At 42.3% G+C, this 24,965-nt stretch overlaps 1 protein-coding gene across 8 annotated transcripts in view; it reads left to right on the top strand.

Annotated features, from left to right (window-relative positions):
• LOC106584181 (receptor-type tyrosine-protein phosphatase F) overlaps positions 1-24,965 on the top strand; it is a 424,555-nt gene that overhangs the window by 304,956 nt on the left and 94,634 nt on the right. For 5 of the 8 annotated variants that reach the window (XM_045706048.2, XM_045706047.2, XM_082967929.1 and 2 more), the window contains 7 exons: positions 5,889-6,034; positions 6,246-6,487; positions 6,680-6,873; positions 7,716-7,849; positions 8,245-8,389; positions 11,089-11,394; positions 20,530-20,723. In XM_045706048.2, the coding sequence (XP_045562004.1) occupies positions 5,889-6,034; positions 6,246-6,487; positions 6,680-6,873; positions 7,716-7,849; positions 8,245-8,389; positions 11,089-11,394; positions 20,530-20,723 (1,361 nt within the window). The remainder of the gene's footprint in view (positions 1-5,888; positions 6,035-6,245; positions 6,488-6,679; positions 6,874-7,715; positions 7,850-8,244; positions 8,390-11,088; positions 11,395-20,529; positions 20,724-24,965) is intronic. The other 3 variants (XM_045706049.2, XM_082967931.1, XM_082967930.1) reach the window with 1 other exon arrangement.

Below are 24,965 nucleotides of genomic sequence, written 5' to 3'. Positions count from 1 at the left end.
ACACTCTCATTGTGTATCCTACTCCAAGTACGCCAGAGTAGACTGATAAGACTGTTTTGATTCGATGGACTGATATAGGGTACATATCATTTTAAGATTTTAATTAGACTGCATCAATGCAATAGAATGGCCCGCCCTGTTCTTCATTCACAATTGGTGACTACATAATTATGCATCGTCCGCTTCCCCTCGCTCATCAACTCACCCCATCATACTTTACTTAATTTATTTAATCTGGTGTTATATGTGTGAAATTAGTTTCGGTATAGTTTAGGTTCAGTTTCGAGGCAATTATCGGGGTGATTATCAGATGGGCCCTGCACTTTCAACTGTGGGAAGAAGGAGCAGAGCAGGCCCTACTGTTTGGAGAAGGAGGGGGAATGTGGGAAAACCATTTTTTTTTAAATGACATGCCCTCCTTAAACTGGTTATAACTCCAGTTCTGTTTGTGATCTTAAGATTGTAACAACAACAGCGTGTTATATGGATTTATTTAGGAAAAGTCACGGATGGAGGGGGGCATGACTTAAAAAATGGCAGAGTAATAACAAATTATAATTAATGAGGAGTCAAAATTACTGCATTAGCGGTTCTAGCAGTATATGTTTGTTTTTTTTCATTATTATTTTAATTCACCCAAAAATAATTTCTAACAGTGTGGCTGTGTGTTTGAGTGGATAAAATTCCAACAAAATGTACCATCTTACTGCCCCTTCCTGTTTCTAATCTGTCTAAATAAAGCATTGAAAAAATAAAGGTGGAATTCCACAAAACATATTCTCCATAGGCCCTTATCATCAGTCAATGTTTAGGCTGTAAACCGTTTGCATTTCAATACCATTGATTGTATGATAAACATAGTGTTTGTGTTTTGATGCTAACTCTTACATGCATGCACTGAAACGCAATAAAGTGTTTTTACAACACTCTTTTAAAACCCCAATTTTCAGGTTAAAGAACTACTTTGGGTGTTTCAGACGACTTCATTTCTGTTTTAAAGCATTTACATTGGATTTACATTGAAGCACCCTCCAAACGATTTCAGCTTAGGCGCTCTACTTTTCATGGTTTCATTACACAGTCATGGTGTTATGAGACTTTCTATTTTTACAGTGCAGATGACAGTGTGTTCATTAATATTGTCGTCAATAATTCAATATGGCTGAAACTTTACCTTCCTGAAAACCTAACTATGACAAACTAGCGAGATGACAAACTAGCGAGCAAAGCATTTTGTGTTTACTTTCCAATTACAATGGGATCCTGCTTTCAGGAAATACAGTAGGTTTTCTCACTGCTTCTAATATGAAGTATTATTTCTTTATTTTTGAAGGAAGGGTCTTAGCTATAGACTAATGATTCCAAATCGAATTGGCCAAAGCCTCAGCTGAACATTTCATTTACCACTTTGTTCATTGCATGTGAAATGCTTGAAACCCAAATCAGTTCTCATATCATCTCTACATCCTCTGAGTTGAGTGAGTTGAGTACATGGAGAGAAAATTAAGTCACTTCCTTCTCCTAGGGATTATTATTTGCACTGGCTGAAACAACACATAATATTGCACTGGCTGAAACAACACAAATACCTATCAGTCGAATCAATCATTCATTCACTAGAGTTATTAAAGAGAATCTCAGTTATTTCAAAGATTTTTGAAGAGGAAAGCACTACTACTTCTAGTAATGTAGACATATTTTGTGAATGAATGGGGCCCTATGGTAATATTAACAAAACACAATATGACTATCAAAAAACAAATAATAAAGTACACTGTTATCTGTTTTTGTAATTTTATCAGTAACTTACTGTATTAATCAACAATATGATGCTGTATAAACTGAATACAGTAGATTACCATAGAATGTACAGTAAAATATTTGTTTTACAGCACACTGTAAGCCCTTTCTGTAATTTCAACAGTAAAACACTGTAGAGTGCAGAGTAAAATACTGTAAATGTGTTTTACAGTATTAATTATGGTGCATTTTGGGAAAATGTTTTGGGTGAGGAAAACATTTCTGTCTCATTAACATATTTTAAGGCATGCCTTGTAAGAGGCTATATTTGTTGCACCTGTGAGTGAGAATGCTGTACCCCCACAGAATACGGTAATATACTATATTTTCTAAATTCTACCAACCTTGTCCTGAAACTTTACAGTGTCTTATTGGCACTGCTGCCAGTAATTTACTGTCATTCAGAATTCGGTGCCAATTTTGCATTTTTGGAGCATCAAAAACCTTTTGACCACATGTGGGTGTGTGGGAATGTTTGTCATTCATTAACATATTTTGAGGCATGTCTTGTATAAGGCTATATTTGTTGCACCCATTGAGAGTGCTGTACCAATTTAAGTGATATGTGGTTCCCTAACAATTGCACTTATATAGGGAACAGATCAGAGTGACAGCAAGTCTCAAATCTTTAACGGTTGAGCGGCTAGCAATTTCATTTTGATCTGTTTTGCCTTGTAGTCACTGTCAGTTTAGAAGCCGTTCTTAAGGCCTAAAGTGCAAGTGATATAAAACACCAAATATCAATTGGTATGCTGTAATAAATAATTAAATATTCACCATTAGCAAATGCTGAATGGATTTTCAGTTTAATTCAACAATAAAATACTGTATTGATGTTTTGCTTTAAATTTACTGCAGCATACTGTAAATTATGGTGCATTGAGAAATATTGTGGGAAGACAAAGAATTTCTGGCTCAGTAACATTCTGTATTTTAAGGTGTGCCTTGTCAGTGGCTATATTTGTTTCCCTGTTAGTGAGAGTCCTGTACCAATGTAAGTGATATATGGTAGTAGTTCCCTAACAATGAAATGTATATAGGGAACAGGTCAGAGTAGTAGCGGGTCTTAAACCTTTTAATGGTTGACAATTTATCCATGTCCATTTGATCTGTTTAGACCTGTAATAATGGCCAGATTGGCAGCCTTTGTTCAGGCCTCTAGAAGTACAAGTGATATTAAACACCCAGTATTCATTAGTATGCTATAATATGCAAATGCATACAGCCAACCTGCTTGCTCTAATCCCTTGTAATTACTGTAGGATTTTTTTTGTTTTACAGTTTAATAGTCACTTGTACTTTGTTTCATTGCTCTGGCATCATGTTTAGGCCTCTAGAAGTACAAGTGATATAAAACACCCAGTTTTCATTAGTATGCTATAATATGCAAATGCATACAGCCAACCTGCTTGCTCTAATCCCTTGTAATTACTGTAGGATTTTTTTTTTATTACAGTTTAATAGTCACTTGTACTTTGTTTCATTGCTCTGGCATTAAGTTAACGGGAATATCTCACTATTGTATTGGCACTTTCCATAGATAGGCAGAATTATATCATAAGATCTATTGTTGTAATTACAATTATTTTGAAGACCAATGCATCCTTAAATACAACAACATGTTCAGTAACGGTTATAGAAATGTTTTACTTGCTATGACTGTGATGTGTTTCTTTTATCCACCGTGGTTGAATGCACTGACTGTAAATTGTTAACGACAAGAGCGCCCGCTAAATGACCAAAATGTACATTTAAAAATGAAAACTTTCAAAGAACACTGGGTAATATGTCACTGCATGCGTAATTCCAGCAATATACTGTAAATTAGATTACAGTACCATTTTTGGTACTATAAAATGCATTACCATGAAATGGATTACGGTAGCTGTACGTTAAAATAAATCAATGTAACTTACTAGCCAATTGCTGCAGGAAATGTTTTAAAGTGTAAGCAAAATACAACTCCCCAATTAGCTCATGATATCACTCACAGTGTTGACAGATGGTAGGACATTTTCAAGTCCTGGGAGAGGCTCTCTCTTCTCTACAGACTCACACCTCCTGATGAATAAGTATTCCGCAACTTTGTATATGTGATGCATGCATAATAGGCCCTTAAATAGTCTAACTTCTAACTTAACATCACTCAGTACTCAGAGCAATACTGTCAGGGTTTCAAAAGTTTTTCAAGCTTCTTTTGCCTTTTTTGGATATGACGCATAATGTCTATGTCCCAAATGCCACCCTTTTTCCTACAGGGTGCACTACCTTTGACCAGAGCACCATGGGCCCTGGTCAAGAGTAATCACTATATAGGGAATAGAGTGCTATTTGGGATGCAGGAAATAATAGCAGATGTCAATAGCAGATGTCAACCAAGGCATCGGGAGTGGGGCTGGGGGGGGGGGGGGCTGGGGCTGCGGCTATAGGGTTGATCTCTTTCTCTAAAACCTCTCGGTTGCAGTGTCTCATCCCTAATGCCCATCTGACGTCTGGAGGCGAGCTGTTCTCCCTGTTTTACACCCCACCACCTCTTACTTTAGCAGATCCATTTGGACTCTGACAGTAGTACAATAATACACAACACAAAAGTGATTTAGCAAACATTTTCAGCCACAATTTTATTACAATGCAGCCTCTTTCCATTTACGATGGAAATAAGAAAAGCTGGGAGAGTGTGTACATTACCATTACCATGAGGTAAAGGGACAGATAATCACTTTCTTTGCAAAATGGACCTACATCTTGAGTGTTTCAAACTCAAATGCTCTGCCAGTGCAGAAAAAAATACATTCATATTATACTCTATGTCATATTATGTATTATAAACTGGGTGGTTTGAGCCCTGAATGCTGATTGGCTGAAAGCTGTGGTATATCAGACCGTATACCACGGGTATGACAAAAATATATATTTTTACAGTTCTAATTACATTTGTAAGCAGTTTATAATATCAATAAGGCACCTATGGGGTTTGTGGTATATGGCCAATATGCCACGGCTAAGGGCTGTATCCAGGCACTCTGCGTTGCGTCATGCTTAAGAACAGCCCTTAGCTGCGGTCTATTGGCCATATACCACACCCCCTTGAAATATGTCACCTTGCAATTCAACAGAATGTAAAATAATTGCAAAATATGAAAAGAAAACCATCTCAAGAAATCCTAGCACAAAACCAGCTAGATAACTTACTCCATTTGACATTGCTTACATTGATTTTGAGTCAGTCTGCTTAAGTCTGCTTTCTATGCTGGTTATTTATTCACGACTAACAAAAACTCTTCTAAGGTATCTTTACACTCCCTAAATATTATAATTTTGTATTGATACTCATTTACCTCACATTGAACACATTTGTCTTTTTGCCAAAGGCGTGCTCCAAGCCCTGAAATAGTTTTTTGGGATCAATATGTAAATAAAACGAAAATAGAAAAGACTCATTACTCTATTCATCTCTCTATTCAAGACTCTGACTCTCAACTTAATTGAAGGAGAACGTTTTGCCCTAGATAGCAAAGAAGGAAATAATGGGCTTTCTATATATGTATATATATAGCGAGTGAGAGAAAAAGAAAGAGAGAGCGACAAAGAGAGAGAGAGAGAGAGAGAGAGAGAGAGAGAGAGAGAGAGAGAGAGAGAGAGAGAGAGAGAGAGAGAGAGAGAGAGAAAGAGAGAGCGCTGAATGGTCACACTGGTTGAGAGACACTTTGCTTTGAGAGATAATGAACATGGCTGGCTTGGCCCCTCCAGTGACAGGTGAGGGACTAAAAGAGACAGGCTCTGAACAGTGATTGACTGATAGGATGTGAGTGCTGTCCTTCTCGCTCTTTTCGCTCTTGTTGCTGCTCACAGCTCTGGGGCCTGCATTAGTGAGATAGAGCACTCTCAGCCTTTTTTTAGGTCTTTATTTGTAGTATTATATTAGCAGGACTGGACGAAGGATGAGAGAATATAATGGAATAGAAAAAAATAGAATAGAATGGAATAGTATACTTTATTGTCCATTAAAACAGAAACGTTTCGTTTTGCTGTTGTGAGCTTCCATGACCTGTGTATTTCTCTCCCTCCCCAATTGGTCTATCTGACAGCCCTGCCCAAGCCCCCCGCCTCCCTGATTGTGACTGAGACCACAGCCACCAGTGTCACTCTGACATGGGACTCGGGGAACCCTGAGCCTGTGTCCTACTACATCATCCAGTACCGGGCCAAGGTCTCTGACAACGGCTTCCAGGAGGTACGTTCCAATCGTTCGAATGGCTCAGTGGGTGCTGGCAACACCAAGGCTGTGGGTTTGATTCTCACATGGTTGTGGGTTCCATTCCTGCATGGGTTACATATGCTGAATATACAGTATGTGTCATGGTCAATGTTGACAGTTCTGTAAGTCACTTTGGATAAAAGAGTCTGCTAAATGACCATATTATTATGATGTCATTATATTTTAGGTCGACGGAGTAGCCACCACACGCTACAGCATCGGAGGGCTCAGCCCATACTCTGAGTACGAGTTCCACGTCATGGCGGTGAACAACATTGGGCGTGGCCCTCCCAGCAGCCTCGTGGACACCAGGACCAGTGAGCAGGCTCCCTCCTCTCCACCGCTGGCTGTACAGGCTCGCATGCTCAGCGCATCCACTATGCTGGTCCAATGGGAGCCTCCCGAGGAGCCTAATGGACAGATCAGAGGGTTGGATATTCTATGAATATATCTTTTGAAGGCTTAATGAAGCCTTTATAAACTCTTTAAAAGGCCTACATGCTTTATAAAGCCTATATAAGCAAATGTCATACAGCTAAAGGTTGATATAACAGGTCTCTTCGTCTGATGATTTTATCTTCCATTATGTAAACTTGGTTGATTTTCTAACCCACTCCTCAGTTACCGGGTGTACTATAGCTCTGACCTCGGAGCCCCGCTGAGTGCGTGGCACAAACATAACACCGATGACAGCAGACTGACCACCATCTCGGGGTTGACCACAGATATAACCTACAGCCTCAGGGTGCTGGGGTTCACCTCTGTAGGGGACGGACCTCCGTCTGATGTACTGCAGGTCAAGACCCAGCAGGGAGGTGAGTGGACACTCTGAAGGAGGGACAGTACCTAGTGCACTACCTAGGTGGTAAGTGTACAACTTGTGTAGCAGGGGAGTGGTGAGCGGGCACTGCTACTTATGAAGAAGGGACACTACCTAGGTGGTAAGTAGACACTGTATGAAACAGGGTGCACTTTGTGTGTTAGGTCTGTTTCAGCTCCTTAACCACCCTCTACTGTAGGACAATCTTCAAGCTCAAGTCTCCCAAGTAGAGGTTTCACTTTTCACTAAGTGACAATCCATATCCACAAGGGCATATTATCTACTGTGCTGTGTCCTCCAAGAAACAAAGTAGGTGTCTACTCTGCAGTTTCCTCCTCTTCTGACACATTTGAGAAGAAAGGTGATAAAGTGATGCAGTGCCACTGAATTATTTTGCCGTGCAGAAACAGTCTTCTGAATTGGTTTCTTTGTACTGTGGATGTACTCTAGCGTTTAAAGGTATAAAGGAGCCACTTGCGAAGGTGTTCTGTATATTGCTGGTACTTGTGAAACAGTAGTCTCAGCGCTATTACAGAGTGATTCATGCCAAAGCACAGCGCATCTCCTGTGTCTCACAGCGCGTCTACAGACTCTACAGTAGTCTATATGATTCCACACTGAGTAATTCACTTTGTCCCAGTCCAAGTCATCAACCCCTCTGTCCAAAGCATGTACTTCCCTTTGTGGTTAAAAGGAAATAACTGGTGTAAGACATTCCAATGCTTTAGATGGATGGGAAGGAGTGCACAAGTGCATGCTGCGGCAGAATTAAGACGTAACCCCTATGTATCCTGAGAAGTAAAGTCTCTCTCTCTCTCTCTTTCTCTCTGCCTGTAGTACCAGCCCAGCCATCTAGCTTCGAGGCAGAGGCAGAGTTGGACACTCGCATCATGTTGTCGTGGCTGTGGCCTGTCCAGGACCAGATCACCAAGTACGAGCTCATGTACTGGGAGGCTAACTCTGGCAACAAGGTAAATTACAACTTTAAACCTGTCCCCACCACATCATACCCTTACTGATAATGCAATCCCCCTACTCCAGGAATAGTGTTATCCGTCTCGTAGGACCATGTTATGTTTTACTCTGTCAGTAGACTTTCTGTAAGATATTTCAGATGTTGCAAATGCAATATAGGATCCGAAATGTAATTCCTACTTTGTGTACCTGGTGGAGGTGTTACATATTAACTTTGAGGATTACAATATCTACAGTTCTCATTGTGCTTTTTGAACAATCTCTAGTGACAGACATTAACATAAATAGAGTAGCGATCTTGCTAGTGCCGACAACATTTGTTTCTGGGTCCTTTTTTCTAGACTCTTCTGAGACGTTTACTAACGTCGATTATGCCTGTTTTCTTCCTCAGCTCCATGTGACCTTCCCTCCAGCGGGGTCCTATGCTGTGGAGGGTCTGAAGCCAGACACCCTCTACATGTTCTCCCTGGCTGCTCGCTCTGAGATGGGTCTTGGCGTCTACACCCAACTTATTGAGGCCAGGACTGCCCAGTCCAGTAAGTACTGTACCTCAACTCCCAGACCCAAACCTATAGCTTTTTACCTCCCTTTACCTGGAGCTAACTAGTTTTTGGTCCACACCCCAACGGCCAGACACAAACAGAGGCTTTTTCTTCTTCTACGTGCAACCCTTTCGCTCGAACAAGCTTTACTCTAGGACTTTAACAAATTCTTCTGCATCTTACAAGAATGTGGAGTCAACACCTCATTGAGGTGGACAAAAGGTAGGTCATATTTTGCACCTCAAACCCATCTGATCTTGAGGGAAAAATGCTATGTGTGTACTATGAATGGACAAAACCATCGATCAGGTGACACCATTCATTCCTATGTGAAGACTCAAAAGTGCATTGAAACAAAATGATGTCGGTTAAGATGACATCTCATTGAGACATAACATGCGCAGTTTGAGCTACTCCAGGAAGTGACGTTGCAGGCTTGCTCAGTGCTGCCCCCTCTCATTGAGTAACTCAAGCTGAAGGCAGACCGGGGTACTGCAGGCTTATCCTTATAACTTGCAATTTGAAAATATTAGGTTCAAGAACATACATCTGGTGTATTAGAATGAATTATTTGTACCATGATTGTCTACGATTTTTTTTTTTATTCACACAAAGATTGACCATGAAGATTGCCATTTTTCTATTTGCTATAATGGGGAAACAATGCCTGCAGTACAGAGGTTGGCCTTGAACTTCAGCGGCTTCAATGAGAGGGGGCAGTCGTTCTCCCCTGACAGGTACAGTACATGCCAGCACTGTGAGGAACATTCCTTCTCCCTATATGCAGTCAGTCGATAACACATCACTACCAGTAGACCCTTGCACATTTTGACAAATAGTATGATAAACCCATTGCGCCACATTCGACTGAGTACATACACAGAACATGCTCATTTCCAGTATGATGCAGAACCCAGCAACCCCAAACAGGCTGCTGCACAGAAGACACGGCAGCATCATAAATGTCACCATCATTTGTTATTATGGTTTTATAGTTTATCATGAAACACGGCACCGCACTGTACTATATGTCTTTATGTATGGCCTTGGCATCCACCAACACAATCATTGTCGCCTACCCGACACTAATAGCATCGAACAGCTCCCCTTAATTGAGTTTTTAGCACATAACCAGCCCCCTCTGCTGCACCTCTGCTGTTGTCACTGCCCCAGGCTCCGCTCACATCACCGAGCAGGCTCTCCAGGAAATCTAGGGGTTGGAAGCTGAAATATTTATGATGGGTTCCCTAAAACGAATCAGAGCCTATTCTGAGCCATTTGTTTTACTTGTCAGCTGTCAAAACCTTCATGTATAGAAAGGGGGAGCCAGAGTGCATCCCAAATTGATCCATATTCTCTATTTAGTGCACTACTTTTGAGGGACCAGGCAGGGCTTTGATTCCCATAGGAACAGAGGTCTCGAAATGGAGCTCACTCTCTCTCTCTCTCTCTCTCTCTCTCTGAAGTCAGTCTCTTATCTGCCTGCCTACTGACACACAGAGTCACTGAGTCACCATTTCAAGAAGGGTTCTAACACAGCAAAGTGTCTCTCTCTCTCGATCTGTCTTTGTCTCAATAACTTCCACTTTTCCTCCTTTCACTGCATTTCAATCTTTCTGCTCTATTCCCCTTGCTTCTCAAAATCACAATTCTATTACTATCTCTGTCCTCAATATTCTTACCCATTCACCATTTCATTCTCTCGCTCTCTTTATCTGTCCCTGTCTTTTTTTCCTTCTTCTATATCTATATCTCCCTCTCTATATCTGCCTCCCTCTCCTCTATCTTTTTGTATTTCTTACAACCCTGCTCCTATTTGAAACATAGCTGTTGCAATTTGTCTCCCACACATAGTCTCTTCCTCTCATCTACTCCCACATCAATATACCCAAAAAGGTTCAGCCACATAGTGCACTATATAGGGAATAGGGTGCCATTTGGGTTGTATACTGTTTTTACTCTGTTTCAATCTGGATTTGTTCATCACTTGGGCATCTGTATTCTGAAAGGAAATAATGGGCTGTCAAGGATTAGCTCTTTCACACCAACCAACCAGACATGACTCATTATTGAAAGCATATTGTGTCCTGCTGCCTCACTGCTCTGGCTGCCAGAACCACAAGCAGGCATGTTAAAGTTCCTCTTCCACACAGTGCTCCCGCAGTATCCCTCACCCACCCACCACCTTTCCATTGTTCATATTCACTGTGTCGTGATATTCTGAAACATTTATTTTGCTCATTTATATTATGTGCCTGTTTTACATTTTAAGTATTTGTTTTACTGTGTAAGATCGTGGGCTTAGCCAACAGACTAGAAAATAAAATAAGCACACCTTCTGAAGAAAAACACTTGATAACAAATGATTCATATGTATTTATATATACACCTACTATACCTCCTATAAAAACAAATTTCAGGCTGCCTTACACACACGATTACTCTAACACACATTGGTAAAGAGTTATAGGCTACAGTATATGGAGCTCCCCCTCCCAGTCCAGAAGGCCTAGGCTGTGTCCCAAATGGCACCGTATTCCCTATACAGTAGTGCACTATTTTTGACCAGAGCCCTGGTCAAAAGTAGTGCGCTTAAAGGGAATTGGGTGGTATTTGGGATGCACTCCTCTTCCATCCCTCTCCAATCCCTCCTGCTTGACCCCCCCTCCTTCCCTGTGTCCCCCCCCCCCCAGCCCCCTCAGCCCCGCCCCAGGAGGTAGTCCTGCTGAGCCTCAGCTCCACCAGCATCAAGGTGAGTTGGAGAGCGCCCCCTGCAGCCAGCCGCCATGGGGACATCGTCCGCTACACACTGGCCTACAAGGCCGCAACTGGAGAGGACCTGGAGCGCCACGAGGTGTCGGACATCGGGGCAGACGTCTCTAGTTACATACTGGAGGGCCTGGAGAAGTGGACAGAATACCAGGTGTGGGTCAGGGCTCACACGGACGTAGGCCCAGGCCCAGAGAGCCCTGCAGCCCAGATCAGGACCAAGGAGGATGGTATGTCCATTGTTGGGCCCAGGAAAGGGCCTCCTTTCCCGGAGAAGCGCTTCTGGCATTAACCCAGCCTGATACTGGGTCTCTACTGCTACTAATACTACTGCTGCTGCTTTCCCCTGACCTGTCTCTGCCTCTGTCCGGCATCTGTGCTCCTCTCTGCCATGGTCAGGCTGGGGACTTTCCTGGCGAAACACTACTGGCACTAACCCAGCCCTGCTGTTATAGTAGTACTACTACTGCCACTCCTGTTACTACTACTGCTCTCAACTGGGTCTTCCCCAGTGGCCTATGTCTGCCTCGCTCTAGCCAGGCAAGGCCCTCTTTCTCTGGGCACACTACTGCCACTAACCCAGCGCCGGGAATCTTCTACTACTACTACCGCTGCTCTACTCTTTCTAACGACCTGTCTGGTTTTCTTTGACCACTCTCTTCTTCCTGTCTTTGAGCATGCTGTCATTTCTCTAACCTGGTAGCTGGCTGAGCGCTCTGTGTTGTCTGGTGATGAGCCTGAGTCTGAGTGGGGATCTGACAAGCTCCATCTCCTCACATAGATAAAGCTTTAGTTTGAAGTGCTGTGGTGAGTGGATAAATGGGCTGTCGGAGGCTAGCCCACAAGGATGGTCAGCTTTGCGTCACCCAGCGAGCACACTCTGTGTGTTTATTACTGACAGAGGGCACATCCGGAAAATTGCAGCCTATTCCCTATGGGTCTCTGGTCAAAAGTAGTGCACTATATGGGGAATTGGGTGCCATTTCGGACACACACAGAGCATACCGCCTCGCATCACAGCAGCACAGTCCAGCATCTGTGTCCACTAAGTCTAAGATGCCATTATACAACATTCTTACAAGGGGCTCCATCGTAATAGGCTCTTTTCCTGAACCAATGGAGAAAGCATCAGCGGATTTGACAGTGCAGTGTTGAGGGTACTTCCTCTTCTCTTCACTGTGTTTCTTCTTTCTCCAGCTGTCCGTCCGTCAGCACAGTGTGGGGACTGGAGCCGTTCCTCCTTTTTTTCTCCATCTGATAAAACAGGGTTTTTCTGCATCTTTCTCCAGCCGCCTGTCTGTCTGTGGTGACCACAGCTAACAAATGAAGACAGCATGTGCTCTTGACATCTTCCTGACTCCCTCTCTTCCCCCATATCATCTTTACTGGCTCTCGCTTTTCCCCTAGCCTTTTAATTATGTTAGGCTTTCCCATGTGTGGGTGGTAGAGTGATGTGTGGGTGGTGGCTAGGGCAGAGAGAATTGTAATGGCTACTCATCTACTCTCTCTACGGTGTAAAGCAGCTGCTTTCCTTTCTCTTCGTTGTTCCCATGTTTTTGCATTCTGGTAGAGGCAGGTCTTTTACGGTCCTGTTTCGGGTCAGAGAACTACAGGGACTGATGTAATGGCTATAGCAGGGTCTCTTTATCGCATTATCGCCATCTCTCCCTCCCTCTCTCTCTCTCTCTGATTTTATCCATCTTTTCCCCTCTCTTTGTTTGTCTTTGTCTTCACAGTGGCAGCAGGGCTTTAAAGACTAGAAACAGCCAATAATGCCTTCACAAGAGACGAGCAGAAGCATCGTTTTAGTTAGGCATACTGTTCCTCTCCCACTCACTCACATCCACTAACCTTCACTGTGTCACCTCTCTCTCCATCTTCATCTCTCTCTCCCTCCCTCTCTCTCCACATCTCGCTCCATCACCCCCCCCTCCTTCCCTCCCTCTCTTAATCTCTCTCGTTCTCTCCCTCCCTCTATCTCCACTTCTCGCTCCATCTCCGCTCTCTCCCTCCCTCTCTCTCCTTCTCTTAATATTTCTTCCAACCTCTCTCTCTCTCTGTCTCTCTCTCTCCCTCTCTTTCTCCCATGCACCCTCTCTCTCTGCTACATTTTTCCTCTGCACACCCACTGCATTCTAATCTCACACTCTTTTCATCTCTTTCCGTCTCTCTGCGCCCGTTTGACTTTGAGCTCTCGTCTCTCCCTGGATTGTTCCAGCATCTGTCCATTTCTCAGTGCAGTGGCATCCTCTGTTCTATCCCTCCCTGTCCGATCTCCCTTCTTTGTCTTTCTTTCATCTCCCTACATCCTCTCTCTCTCTTTCTCTCTCTGTCTCTCACCAATAATCCTCTCAATAATCCCCCCTCTCTTTGGGGGGGGGGGGGGGGGGGGGTGTCCCTGTGACAACAATTTTGGACCCCCTTGTGGCCCCCCTAAATGTGGAGTATGAAATAATTTTTACATAACACATTTTTTGCTATCGTTCTTTTTTTACATCCGTTAATAGACAGTGGCAACGATGATGATTATGAACATGGTCTTTTGCCTGCTAATGCCTGCAATGCAGTGAAGAAAAAAATATGACAACAATAGCGTCTAATGTAACTGGCCCCTCTAACAGTACACCTGGCCCCAGCTTGCCCCCCCCCCAGTTGAAATGGTCTAGAACCGCCACTGCACCCCCACAGTACAGCAGAACCCACAGTGTTGCCTGCCTGGCACCCTGTCCAATCACAGTGAAGTCTAATTTGTTCTGTGACACTGTGGTTAGGGTGCACTGGGCCTTGATGGCTGGGCCTCTGACTCACAATTCATTTGTTTTAATAAAATGAAGCCAATCTCACAGCCTATAGTTATTGAGATCCTGCAGCAACTGTCTGGCTGTTCTTGATGGTGGGGGATATATATCAAGCAGTGTGCTGGGATGTCTGTCATGTCAGATGGACCGGGACCTGCAGTAGTCTGCTTTACCTACAGTGACTTCAGAAAGTATTCACACCCCTTGACTTATCCTACATTTTGTTTTGTTACAAAGTGGGATTAAAATGGATTTACAGCAATTGTAATTTTTTTGTCAATGATCTACACAAAATACTCTGTAATGTAACTAATATATGCTTTACCTACAGTGACTTCAGAAAGTATTCACACCCCTTGACTTATCCTACATTTTGTTTTGTTACAAATTGGAATTAAAATGGATTTACAGCAATTGTATTTTTTTTGTCAATCATCTACACAAAATACTCTGTAATGTCACTAATATATATTGATTATATAAGTATTCAACTCCCTGAGTCAATACATGTTAGATACAATACATGTTACTTTTGGCAGCGATTACAGCTGTGAGTCTTTCTGGGGAAATCTCTAACAGCTTCCCACACCTGGATTGTGCAACATTTGCCATTTATTATTTTCAAAATTATCCACGCTCTGTCAAATTGGTGGTTGATCATTGCTAGACGACCATTTTCAGGTCTTGCCATAGGTTTTCGAGCAGATTTAAGTGAAAAATGTAACTCGGCCACTGAGGAACATCAACTCTCTTCTTAGTATGACTCCTATGTAGATTTTGCCTTCTGTTTTAGGTTATTGTCCTGCTGAAAGGAGAATTCATTTCAGTGTCTGGTAGAAAGCAGACTGAACCAGGTATTGATCTAGGATTTTGCCTGTTCTTAGATTCATTCCATTTATTTTTTATCCTGGAAAACTCCCCAGTCTTTAACAATTACTGTACAAGCATACCCATAACATGAGGCAGCCACCACTAAGCTTGAAAATATGGAGAGTGGTACTCAGTAATGTAATGTGTTGTGTTGGATTTTCCCCAAACATAATGCTTTGTATTCAGGACAAAATTGTCACGCCCTGACCTTAGAGAGACGTTTATTTTCCTCTAGTTTGGTTAGGTCAGGGTGTGATGTGGGGTGGGCATTCTATGTCATGTATTTCTTTGTGTTTGGCCGAGTATGGTTCCTAATCAGAGGCAGCTGTCTATCGTTGTCTCTGATTAGGAATCATACTTAGACAGCCTTTTCCCCACCTGTAGTTGTGGGTAATTATTCTTTCTGTGAGTGTTTTGTGTGCGCCTCAGTTGCGTCACGTTCATTTCTGTTTATCCTGTTTATTGTTTTGTTCGGTTTCACGTAAAATAAAGGACGTGGAATTACCGGCACGCTGCGCCTTGGCTTATTTATGACAGGGAGTTTGAGGACAGTGAACGTGGCAAAAATATTAATTAATTTGCCACATTTCTTGCAGTAATAATTTAGTGCCTTGTTGAAAACAGAATGCATGTTTTGGGAACATTTTATTCTGTACAGCCTAACTTCTTTTCACTCTGTCAAGTAGTTACTCCACAATACTAACCTACAATGTTGTTGATCCATCCTCAGTTTTCTCCCATCACAGCCATTAAACTCTGTAACTGTTTTAAAGTCATTGGCCTCATGGAGAAATCCTTGAGTGGTTTCCTTCCTCTCCGGCAACTGAGTTAGGAAGAATGCCTGTATCTTTGTAGTGACTGGGTGTATTGATACACGATCCAAAGTGTAATTAATAACTTCACCATGTTCAAAGGGATATTCATTGTCTGCTTTTTTTTAAACATTTTTACCCATCTACTAATAGGTGCCCTTCTTTGCGAGGCATTGGAAAACCTCCCTGGTCTTTGTGGTTGAATCTGTGTTCAAAATTCACTGGGGTACAGAGATGAGGTAGTCATTCAAAAATCATGTTATTAATCACTATTATTGCACATGGAATGAGTCCATGCAACTTATTATGTGATACATACTTTCTCCAGAACTTATTAAGGCTTGCTTTAAGAAAGGGGTTGAATACTTTTTGGGCGACCCAACCAAATTCACATACTGTAGAAATGTCAGTTATAGATTTATCTTGTCATTAAAAGCAAGTCTAAGAAGCATTAGATCTGTTCTATGTGATCTATTTCCATTCTTCCTGTTCTTAAGTTTCATGTTTGTGTCTTTTACTTTTGGTTTGTACACCAGCTTCAAACAGCTATATTGTTATATTTTAGATTCTTCAAAGTAGCCACCCTTTGCCTTGATGACAGCTTTGCACACTCTTGGCATTCTCTGAACCAGCTTCATGGGGTAATCACCTGGAATGCATTTTAATTAACTGGTGTGCCTTGTTAATTTGTGTAAATGATTTCCTTCTTAATGCGTTTGAGCCAATCAGTTGTGTTGTGACAAGGCAGGGGTGGTATACAGAAGATAGCCCTATTTGGTAAAAGACCAAGTCCATGTTATGGCAAGAAAAGCTCAAATAAGCAAAGAGAAATGACAATCCATCATTACTTTAAGACATGAAGGTCAGTCAATAAGGAAAATGTCAAGAACTTCGAAGGTTTCTTCAAGTGCAGTCGCAAAAACCATCAAGCGTTATGATGAAACTGGCTCTCATGAGGACCGCCACAAGACAGGAAGAACCAGAGTTACCTCTGTTGCAGAGGATAAGTTCATTTGAGTTACCAGCCTCAGGAATTGCAGCCCAAATAAATGCTTCACAGACTTCAAGTAACAGACACACCTCAATATCAGTTGTTTGAAGGAGACTGTGTGAATTAGGCCTTCATGGTCGAATTGTTGCAAAGAAACCAGTACTAAAGGACACCAATAACAAGAGACTTGCTTGTGCCAAGAAACACGAGCAATGGACATTAGACTGGTGGAAATCTGTTCTTTAGTCTGATGAGTCTAAATTTGAGATTTTGGGTTCAAACCGCCATTTCTTTGTGAAAGGCAGAGTAGGTGAAGGGATGATCTCCACATGTGTGGTTCCCACTGTGAAGCATGGAGGAGGGGGTGTGATGGTGTGGGGGTGCTTTGCTGGTGACACTCTCTGTGATTTATTTAGAATTCAAGGCACACTTAACCAGCATGGCTACCACAGCATTCTGAAGCGATACGCCACCCCATCTGATTTGCGTTTAGTGGGACTATAATTTTTTTTTCAACAGGACAATGACCCAACACACCTCCAGGCTGTGTAAGGGCTATTTGACCAAGAAGGAGAGTAATGGAGTGCTGCATCAAATGACCTGGCCTCCAGAATCACCCGACTTCAACACAATTGAGATGGTTTGGGATGAGTCGTACCACAGAGTGAAGGAAAACAAGTGCTCAGCATATGTGGGAACACCTTCAAGACTGTTGGAAAAGCACTCCAGGTCAAGCTGGATCACAACAAAATGTGGAAAAAGTCAAGGGTTCTGAAAACATGGCCACCGTCAGATCCTTCTCTCTTCTCCTCTCTATCTCCTCTGCCACACTGGGATGAGTGACCCCCTAACTGACTTTGCCTATACATTCCCAATCTGTCCCAGATCTTTATCGAATTACCGGCTGAATTACTTTCCCGCTGCCCTGAGCTGACAAGCACATGTTGTGCGCTTGATTGCATTCACGCAGTGGGATTCTGGGAAAAAGTGCATTAGCAACTTCATTCATGTGGACCTGAGTAGAGGGAACATTCTAGAAACAAGAGAACACGGCATGAACCTACTCTGTCTCTGCACCTCGGTTTCCATGGAGACTCCATGGGAGTGAGTGGGAGCTCTCTGTCTCTCTGATGAGTAGCAGACAGCCAGGGAAGGATTGAGAAAGAAAGAGAGCTGGGTGGCAGAGAGAGGGAGCAATAGATGGAGAGAGATGGAGACAAACTATCGCTGCTGCCCTCAGTTTGAGTCCAACATCCCAGTGCAGCCCCAACACTGAGAGATGACAGTATGTTGTTTGAAAACAATAGGGTTTATTGTTACTCTAAATAGAAGGATGGGTAAAAAATAACCCAATTTGGGTTATTAGGAAACCCTGCGCTGGGTAAATATTTGGCAGAACACACGCTGGGTTATTTTGACCCAGCCAGTTGGGTTGCATGAATAACCCAACATGTTGGGATATTGGGATTACCCAAACATGAGTTAATTTAACCATCAGTTTGGTTTTATTCATTTTCATGCTGGATCGACCCAGCAGCTGGGTCTTTTTTTAATGTAATCATTAGGTTGTTTTCAGGAGGTGTGGCTAATTGGGGATGTGACTTTCAGATAGTTATTTTTTGGCCACCAATGAGAGTAAATGTAATTCATCTTTATCAATTAAGTTCGTACACTGCAAATAAAACATTTTCTTTAACATTTTTGCACTTTAAATATTCAAATATAATATTAATAATATTGTTATTTGCATACTATAACAAAGTGGTATTCATCTCAACATTGGGTTTTCCAAAGGCTCTTAAGAAACTACTACGCTTTCTCAAAGTTACAAAAATTTGAGTGTTCAACCTCAATATGTGATAACAACATAGCAGAACAGATCAACCGGAATTACATTTACTGTCACGGGTATCCAAAAATAACTATCTGAAAGCCCCACCCCTACTAAGCTACGCCTCCAGTTTTCTCATCAGACCAGCTGGGTCATATCTCAATAACAAAGCATCAACTTCCCAACCTTGCTCTTTTTAAAGAAAACAACCCAACTAAAACCTATTCCCCCTCAGGAGACTGAAAAGATTTGGCATGGGTCTTCAGATCCTCAAAAGGTTTTACAACTGCACCATCGAGAGCATCTTGACGGGTTGCATCATGGCCTGGTATGGCAACTCCTCGGCCTCCGACCACAAGGCACTACAGAGGGTATCCACCCTAGTCATAGACTGTTCTCTCTGTTACCGCATGGCAAGCGGTACCGGAGCACCAAGTCTAGGTCGAAGAAGCTTCTAAACAGCTTCTACCCCCAAGCCATAAGACTCCTGAACATCTAATCAAATGGCTACCCAGACTATTTGCATTGCCCCCCCATCCCCCTTCTACGCTGCTGCTACTCTCTGTTATTATCTATGCATAGTCACTTTAATAAGTCTATCTACATGTACATATTACCTCAATTACCTTGACACCGGTGCCCCTGCACATTGACTCTGTACTGGTACCCCCTGTATATAGCCCCGCTATTGTTATTTACTGCTGCTCTTTAATTAATTATTTGTTATTCTTATCTCATACTTTTTTTAGGTATTTTCTTAAAACTGCATTGTTGGTTAAGGGCTTGTAAGTAAGCATTTCACTGTAAGGTCTACACCTGTTGCATTCAGCGCATGTCACAAATAACATTTGGTTTGATTTTGATTTGATAAATGACCCAATGCCTGCAACCCAGCAGTTGGGTCATCCAAACAACCCGGCATTTTTTTCAGTGTACGGACCCTTTGGACAAGTCTGAAGACAGGATGAACAATTTACACCCAGCAGTACTCTGGATTGAAATCCTTGAAGACCGAACTTCAAAGACTTCAACAGCATCATGAGTATGTCTGTGTATACGTGCTGGGGTTCTCTACATCTGTTCCTCTTCCATTTTACACAGGCATGGTGTGTGTTCTAAATGGGACCCTGTTGCCTACATAGTGCACTACTTTTGACAAGTAGTGCACTGTAAAGGGAATAGGGTGCAATTTGGGATGTAGACTTGGGCTTTGTGTTTATCTGTTAATACAAGAGCCATATTGACTTTTGTTCTTCTGAAGGTCGACCGAGGCGGCAGGATTCTGCAGGATTCTGGAAGCTTGCAGATGTATTATGAGGTTAAATGGTTCCAATTAGCAGAGCTGCTGTGCATAGTGCTGACTGGCAGATACTGAGCTTTTCCTTTCCGTTAGGATATGTAGTGTTGCGCTGGGTAGAATACTACACTAACAGTCTGCTTATATCTATGTATTAATCTCTTAATACAGGCCTTTTCCTTTACCGCTTCCTGTCCTTTCCTCCTCACTCTCTGCTGCTTCCTATTGACTATCATTATCAAGCCAATCTATCTCCGCTCATTTCTATTGAAGTCCTAGTTGTATTAATTTAAAACCTCCCCTGGTAGCTGATCATGCATCCTGCTCATGATAAGCCTGTTTAAATAGCAGCTCTGCTCTTCCTCTGCCATGAAACATTAAGTCTGGCCACTCAACCCAGCCGCTGATGTCCCCCCCAAGAAACCACGAGACGCTTTGATTTATCTAACCTTCAAAGGGATCTATGCTACCTTCATATTACCTTTGAACCTCCACAGACCTTTCAATGTTTCTCAATAGGTCTGTTTCTTTGATGAAGCTTTGATGCCATTCCGATAGAGATCTAGCTAGCTATAGAGCACAGTGTTTGAAACAGGCTTGGTTGGTCATCTTAAATTATTCTCTGGGTACATCTGAAATACGGTGCCATTTTGGACACAGGTTTAAGCCTAGCTGTAACCCTCAGTCAGAGTTGAAGCTTAACTTGTTACCTGCAGTACGCTAAATTGTTATGTAACCTCTGTTACCTGTTATCCTTTTCCCCCAGTGCCCGGAGCCCCTCCCAGGAAGGTGGAGGCTGATGCCCTGAACTCTACAGCCCTGAGGGTGATGTGGAAGCCCCCCCTCCAGGTGAAACAGCATGGGCAGATCAGGGGGTACCAGGTGGTCTACTCACGACTGGAGAACGGAGCGCCACGAGGCCAGCCCAACATCATGGACGTCTCCCTACCCGAGGCACAGGTACTGTCCCACTGCCACTGCCACAGTGTCCCAGTTAGACCTGGGTTTCGAATGGTATTTGAAATATTTCTAAAACTTTAACTGCAAAACAATGAATACGTAAGATGTGCTGAGCTTGCCCGGCCATTTGGCACTCCAGGAAGGCTCAAGCAAACGCTCAAAGAGCCCTCCCATTCACCTCACACTGTTCTTAGTCACTCATAATGGAGAACTGGAGGAGATTTTGTTCAGTAAGGAATGATTGTTACTCACTGTCAGTGGCAGAGAATGGTGATCAGGTAATCACTATGATTATTTAATTAGTCAGTCCTCTTAACGTGATTGAAAAAGACCTGTGTATTTCCTGTGTATTTGCCTTTAAAAAACACAGTGAACAAATCCAACTTTTCCATTTCATCTTCAGTGGAATAAGGCAGGGATGAAAATACCAAAATAACTCTGTTCAGTCTCTAGCTATGCTGATGATGAAAATGCATTGGGTGATTTTCTATGTAGATATGAATGTGGGGTGGTCTGCCTTTTATGTAGATGAGAATGTCAACTCACTGCCTTGTTATTCTAGGGAAATTATTGTATTTCATATTGTTGCTGGGTTTAGTATTACTCGTAAATGAGGAATATGAAAAAGCATAGATTTAATCCTGATTAGGGTTGCTCACACACACACAGACACACACACACATCTCTCTCTCTTTCTCTCTCTTTCTCTCTCTCCCTCCCTCTCGTTGCATTAGGAATGCTTATAAGAGAATCTCTAGTCATTTTAGGAGCTTGTGAGAGCATGCCTTCCTTCTCTCTGAAGCACACAGTGTCAAGCACACAGTGTCAAGCCCTCCTCCAGTTCCCAGCTTATCAGTGCTAGCACCCTATGCCATTCTCCTCAGATAACTGCAGACAAGCCTAGCTGACATGGTAGGTATAGAGGTGTGATGAGATGTACAATCAGACAATTCACAATTCACTGCCATGTCTGATTCTGATGCTGAGTCACAGCAGTTCGTTCAGGCAGAGTTATTATCCACATCACTGATATTTGTATTGACGTGCTGTGAATGTATTTTGTTTCTGAACCTTACACCTTAACATGTATTTTTCCATAAAGCTGTACCAAAATGTCACCCAATTCCCTACATAGTGTACGTTTGACCAGAGCCCTTTGACCCTTACACATGTCTTAATTAGAATTGATCAACCCTCACATCCCTAGCATGTTGACCTTACGATTCCTTTTACTTCACAGTGAAACAAAATGGGAGCTATAGGGAGATCAGGCTGGTTCCACCAACCTACTGTTTTTGCCGTGATCAACCATTTTGCCATAACCTTGCAATCAGACAGCCACCCAAGACTACTTCTTAAATCCCTGTTCCTTGATGGCTGCTGCATCTCGTCTCTGTGATGCACCACTCCTTCGCCAAACACACACACACATACACACACACACACACACTGCACCACTTCTTGGCCAAGCTGAAAGGTCAAGTAGACATACAGTGTGAGGGTCAATCGTTCATGTCATTCATATTGTGTTTTTTTTCTCTCTCCCAGAGATAAGTCTCACCTCTGATTTCCTTCATGAGGTACATTCCTGTCTTATCTGGGCAAGGAGCAGCTATGCTTCTGCATCCCCCTACCACATTCGTGACACCCAGATACAGGCAATGACGCACACACACACATACACATTAGAGGTCGACCGATTGTGATTTTTCAACGCTGATACCGGTACCGATTATTGGAGGACCAAAAAAGGCCGATACCAATTAATCGGCCGATTGTTTTATTTATTTATTTGTAATAATGACAATTACAACAATACTGAATGAACACTTATTTTAACTTAATATAATACATCAATAAAATCAATTTAGCCTCAAATAAATAATGAAACATGTTCAATTTGGTTTAAATAATACAAAAACAAAGTGTTGGAGAAGAAAGTAAAAGTGCAATATGTGCCATGTAAAAAAGCTAACGTTTAAGTTCCTTGCTCAGAACATGAGAACATATGAAAGCTGGTGGTTCCTTTTAACATGAGGCTTCAATATTCCCAGGTAAGAAGTTTTAGGTTGTATTTATTATAGGAATTATAGGACTATTTCTCTCTATACGATTTGTATTTCATATACCTTTGACTATTGGATGTTCTTATAGGCACTTTAGTATTGCCAGTGTAACAGTATAGCTTCTGTCCCTCTCCTCGCTCCTACCTGGGCTCGAACCAGGAACACATCGACAACAGCCACCCTCGAAGCAGCGTTACCCATGTAGAGGAAGGGGAACAACTACTCCAAGTCTCAGAGTGAGTGACGTTTGAAACGCTATTAGCGCGCACCCGGCTAACTAGCTAGCCATTTCACATCGGTTACACCAGCCTAATCTTGGGAGTTGACAGGGTTGAAGTCATAAACAGCGCAATTCATTGCGAAGGGCTGCTGGCAAAACGCACGAAAGTGCTGTTTGAATGAACGATTACGAGCCAACTGCTGCCTACCATCGCTCAGTCAGACTGCTCTATCAAATCATAGACTTAATTATAACATAATAACACACAGAAATACGAGCCTTAGTTCATTAATATGGTCGAATCCGGAAACTATCATCTCAAAAACAAAACGTTTTTCCTGTCAGTGAAATACGGAACCGTTACGTATTTTATCTAACAGGTGGCATCCCTAAGTCTAAATATTCCTGTTACATTGCACAACCTTCAATGTTATGTCATAATTACGTAAAATTCTGGCAAATTAGTTCGCAACGAGCCAGGCAGCCCAAACTGTTGCATATACCTTGACTCTGCGTGTAATGAACGCAAAATGACACAATTTCACCTGGTTAATATTGCCTGCTAACCTGGATTTCTTTTAGCTAAATATGATTTTAAGAAAGGCATTGATGTTTATGGTTAGATACAGTCGTGCAACGATTGTGCCTTTTCCGCAAATGCGCTTTTGTTAAATCATCCGCCGTTTGGCAAAGTCGGCTGTCTTTGTTAGGAAGAAATAGTCTTCACAGTTCGCAACGAGCCAGGCGGCCCAAACTGCTGCATATACCCTGACTCTCTTTGCAAGAGAAGTGACACATTTTCCCTAATTAAAATAAATTCATGTTAGCAGGCAATATTAACTAAATATGCAGGTTTAAAAATATATACTTGTGTATTGATTTTAACAAAGGCATTGATGTTTATGGTTGGAGCAACGTGTACCTTCCCTGTGGCTCAGTTGGTAGAGCATGGTGTGTGCAATGCCAGGGTTGTGGGTTTGATTCCCACGGGGGGCCAGCACAAAAAATGCACAAAATAGAATGTATGCATTCACTACTGTAAGTCGCTCTGGATAAGAGCGTCTGCTAAATGACTCAAATGTAAATGTACCTAAGCGATTATATGCAACGCAGGACAGGCTAGATAAATTAGGAATATCATCAACCATGTGTAGTTAACTAGTGATTATGATTGATTGTTTTTTATAAGATTAATGCTAGCTAGCAACTTACCTTGGCTTCTTACTGCATTCGCGTAACAGGCAGGCTCCTCGTGGAGTGCAATGTAAAGCAGGTGGTTAGAGCGTTGGACTAGTTAACCATAAGGTTGCAAGATTGAATCCCCGAGCTGACAAGGTAAACATCTGTCGTTCTGCCACTGAACAAGGCAGTTAACCCACCGTTCCTAGGCCGTCATTGAAAATAAGAATGTGTTCTTAACTGACTTGCCTAGTTAAATAAAGGTCTAAAAAAATATATATATAAAAAAAAATACCAATTTCCGATTGTTATGAAAACTTGAAATCGGCCCTAATTAATTGGCCATTCCGAATAATCGGTCGACCTCTAATACACATATATACACAAAAACACATATATACACATGCATTCACACACACTCATGAGCACTTACACATGCATGCACACACACAAGCATGTACCCAAGCACACACAGATGTACACACACGCAAACACATACATACGCACACATATATCTCACCCTGTGAGTGAATGTGCTTTTCAGGAAACTGTCTTTTATTTTTATATTTAACCTTTATTTAACTAGGCAAGCCAGTAAAGAACTAATTCTTATTTACAATGACGGCCTACCCCATCCAAACCCTGCCCTAACCCAGACGACGCTAGGCCAATTGTGTGCTGCCCTATGGGACTCCCGATCACGGCCGGTTGCCCTAAAAGGGCTTGAAGGCTCATATTTTTTTGTGGGGGACACCACACTCTACAAAGAAAGTCCTG

The sequence above is a fragment of the Salmo salar genome, chromosome 23, assembly GCF_965601325.2.
Source record: "Salmo salar chromosome 23, fSalSal1, whole genome shotgun sequence".
Taxonomy (NCBI): Eukaryota; Metazoa; Chordata; class Actinopteri; order Salmoniformes; family Salmonidae; genus Salmo; species Salmo salar.
This window is presented reverse-complemented; position numbering and strand designations above follow the sequence as displayed.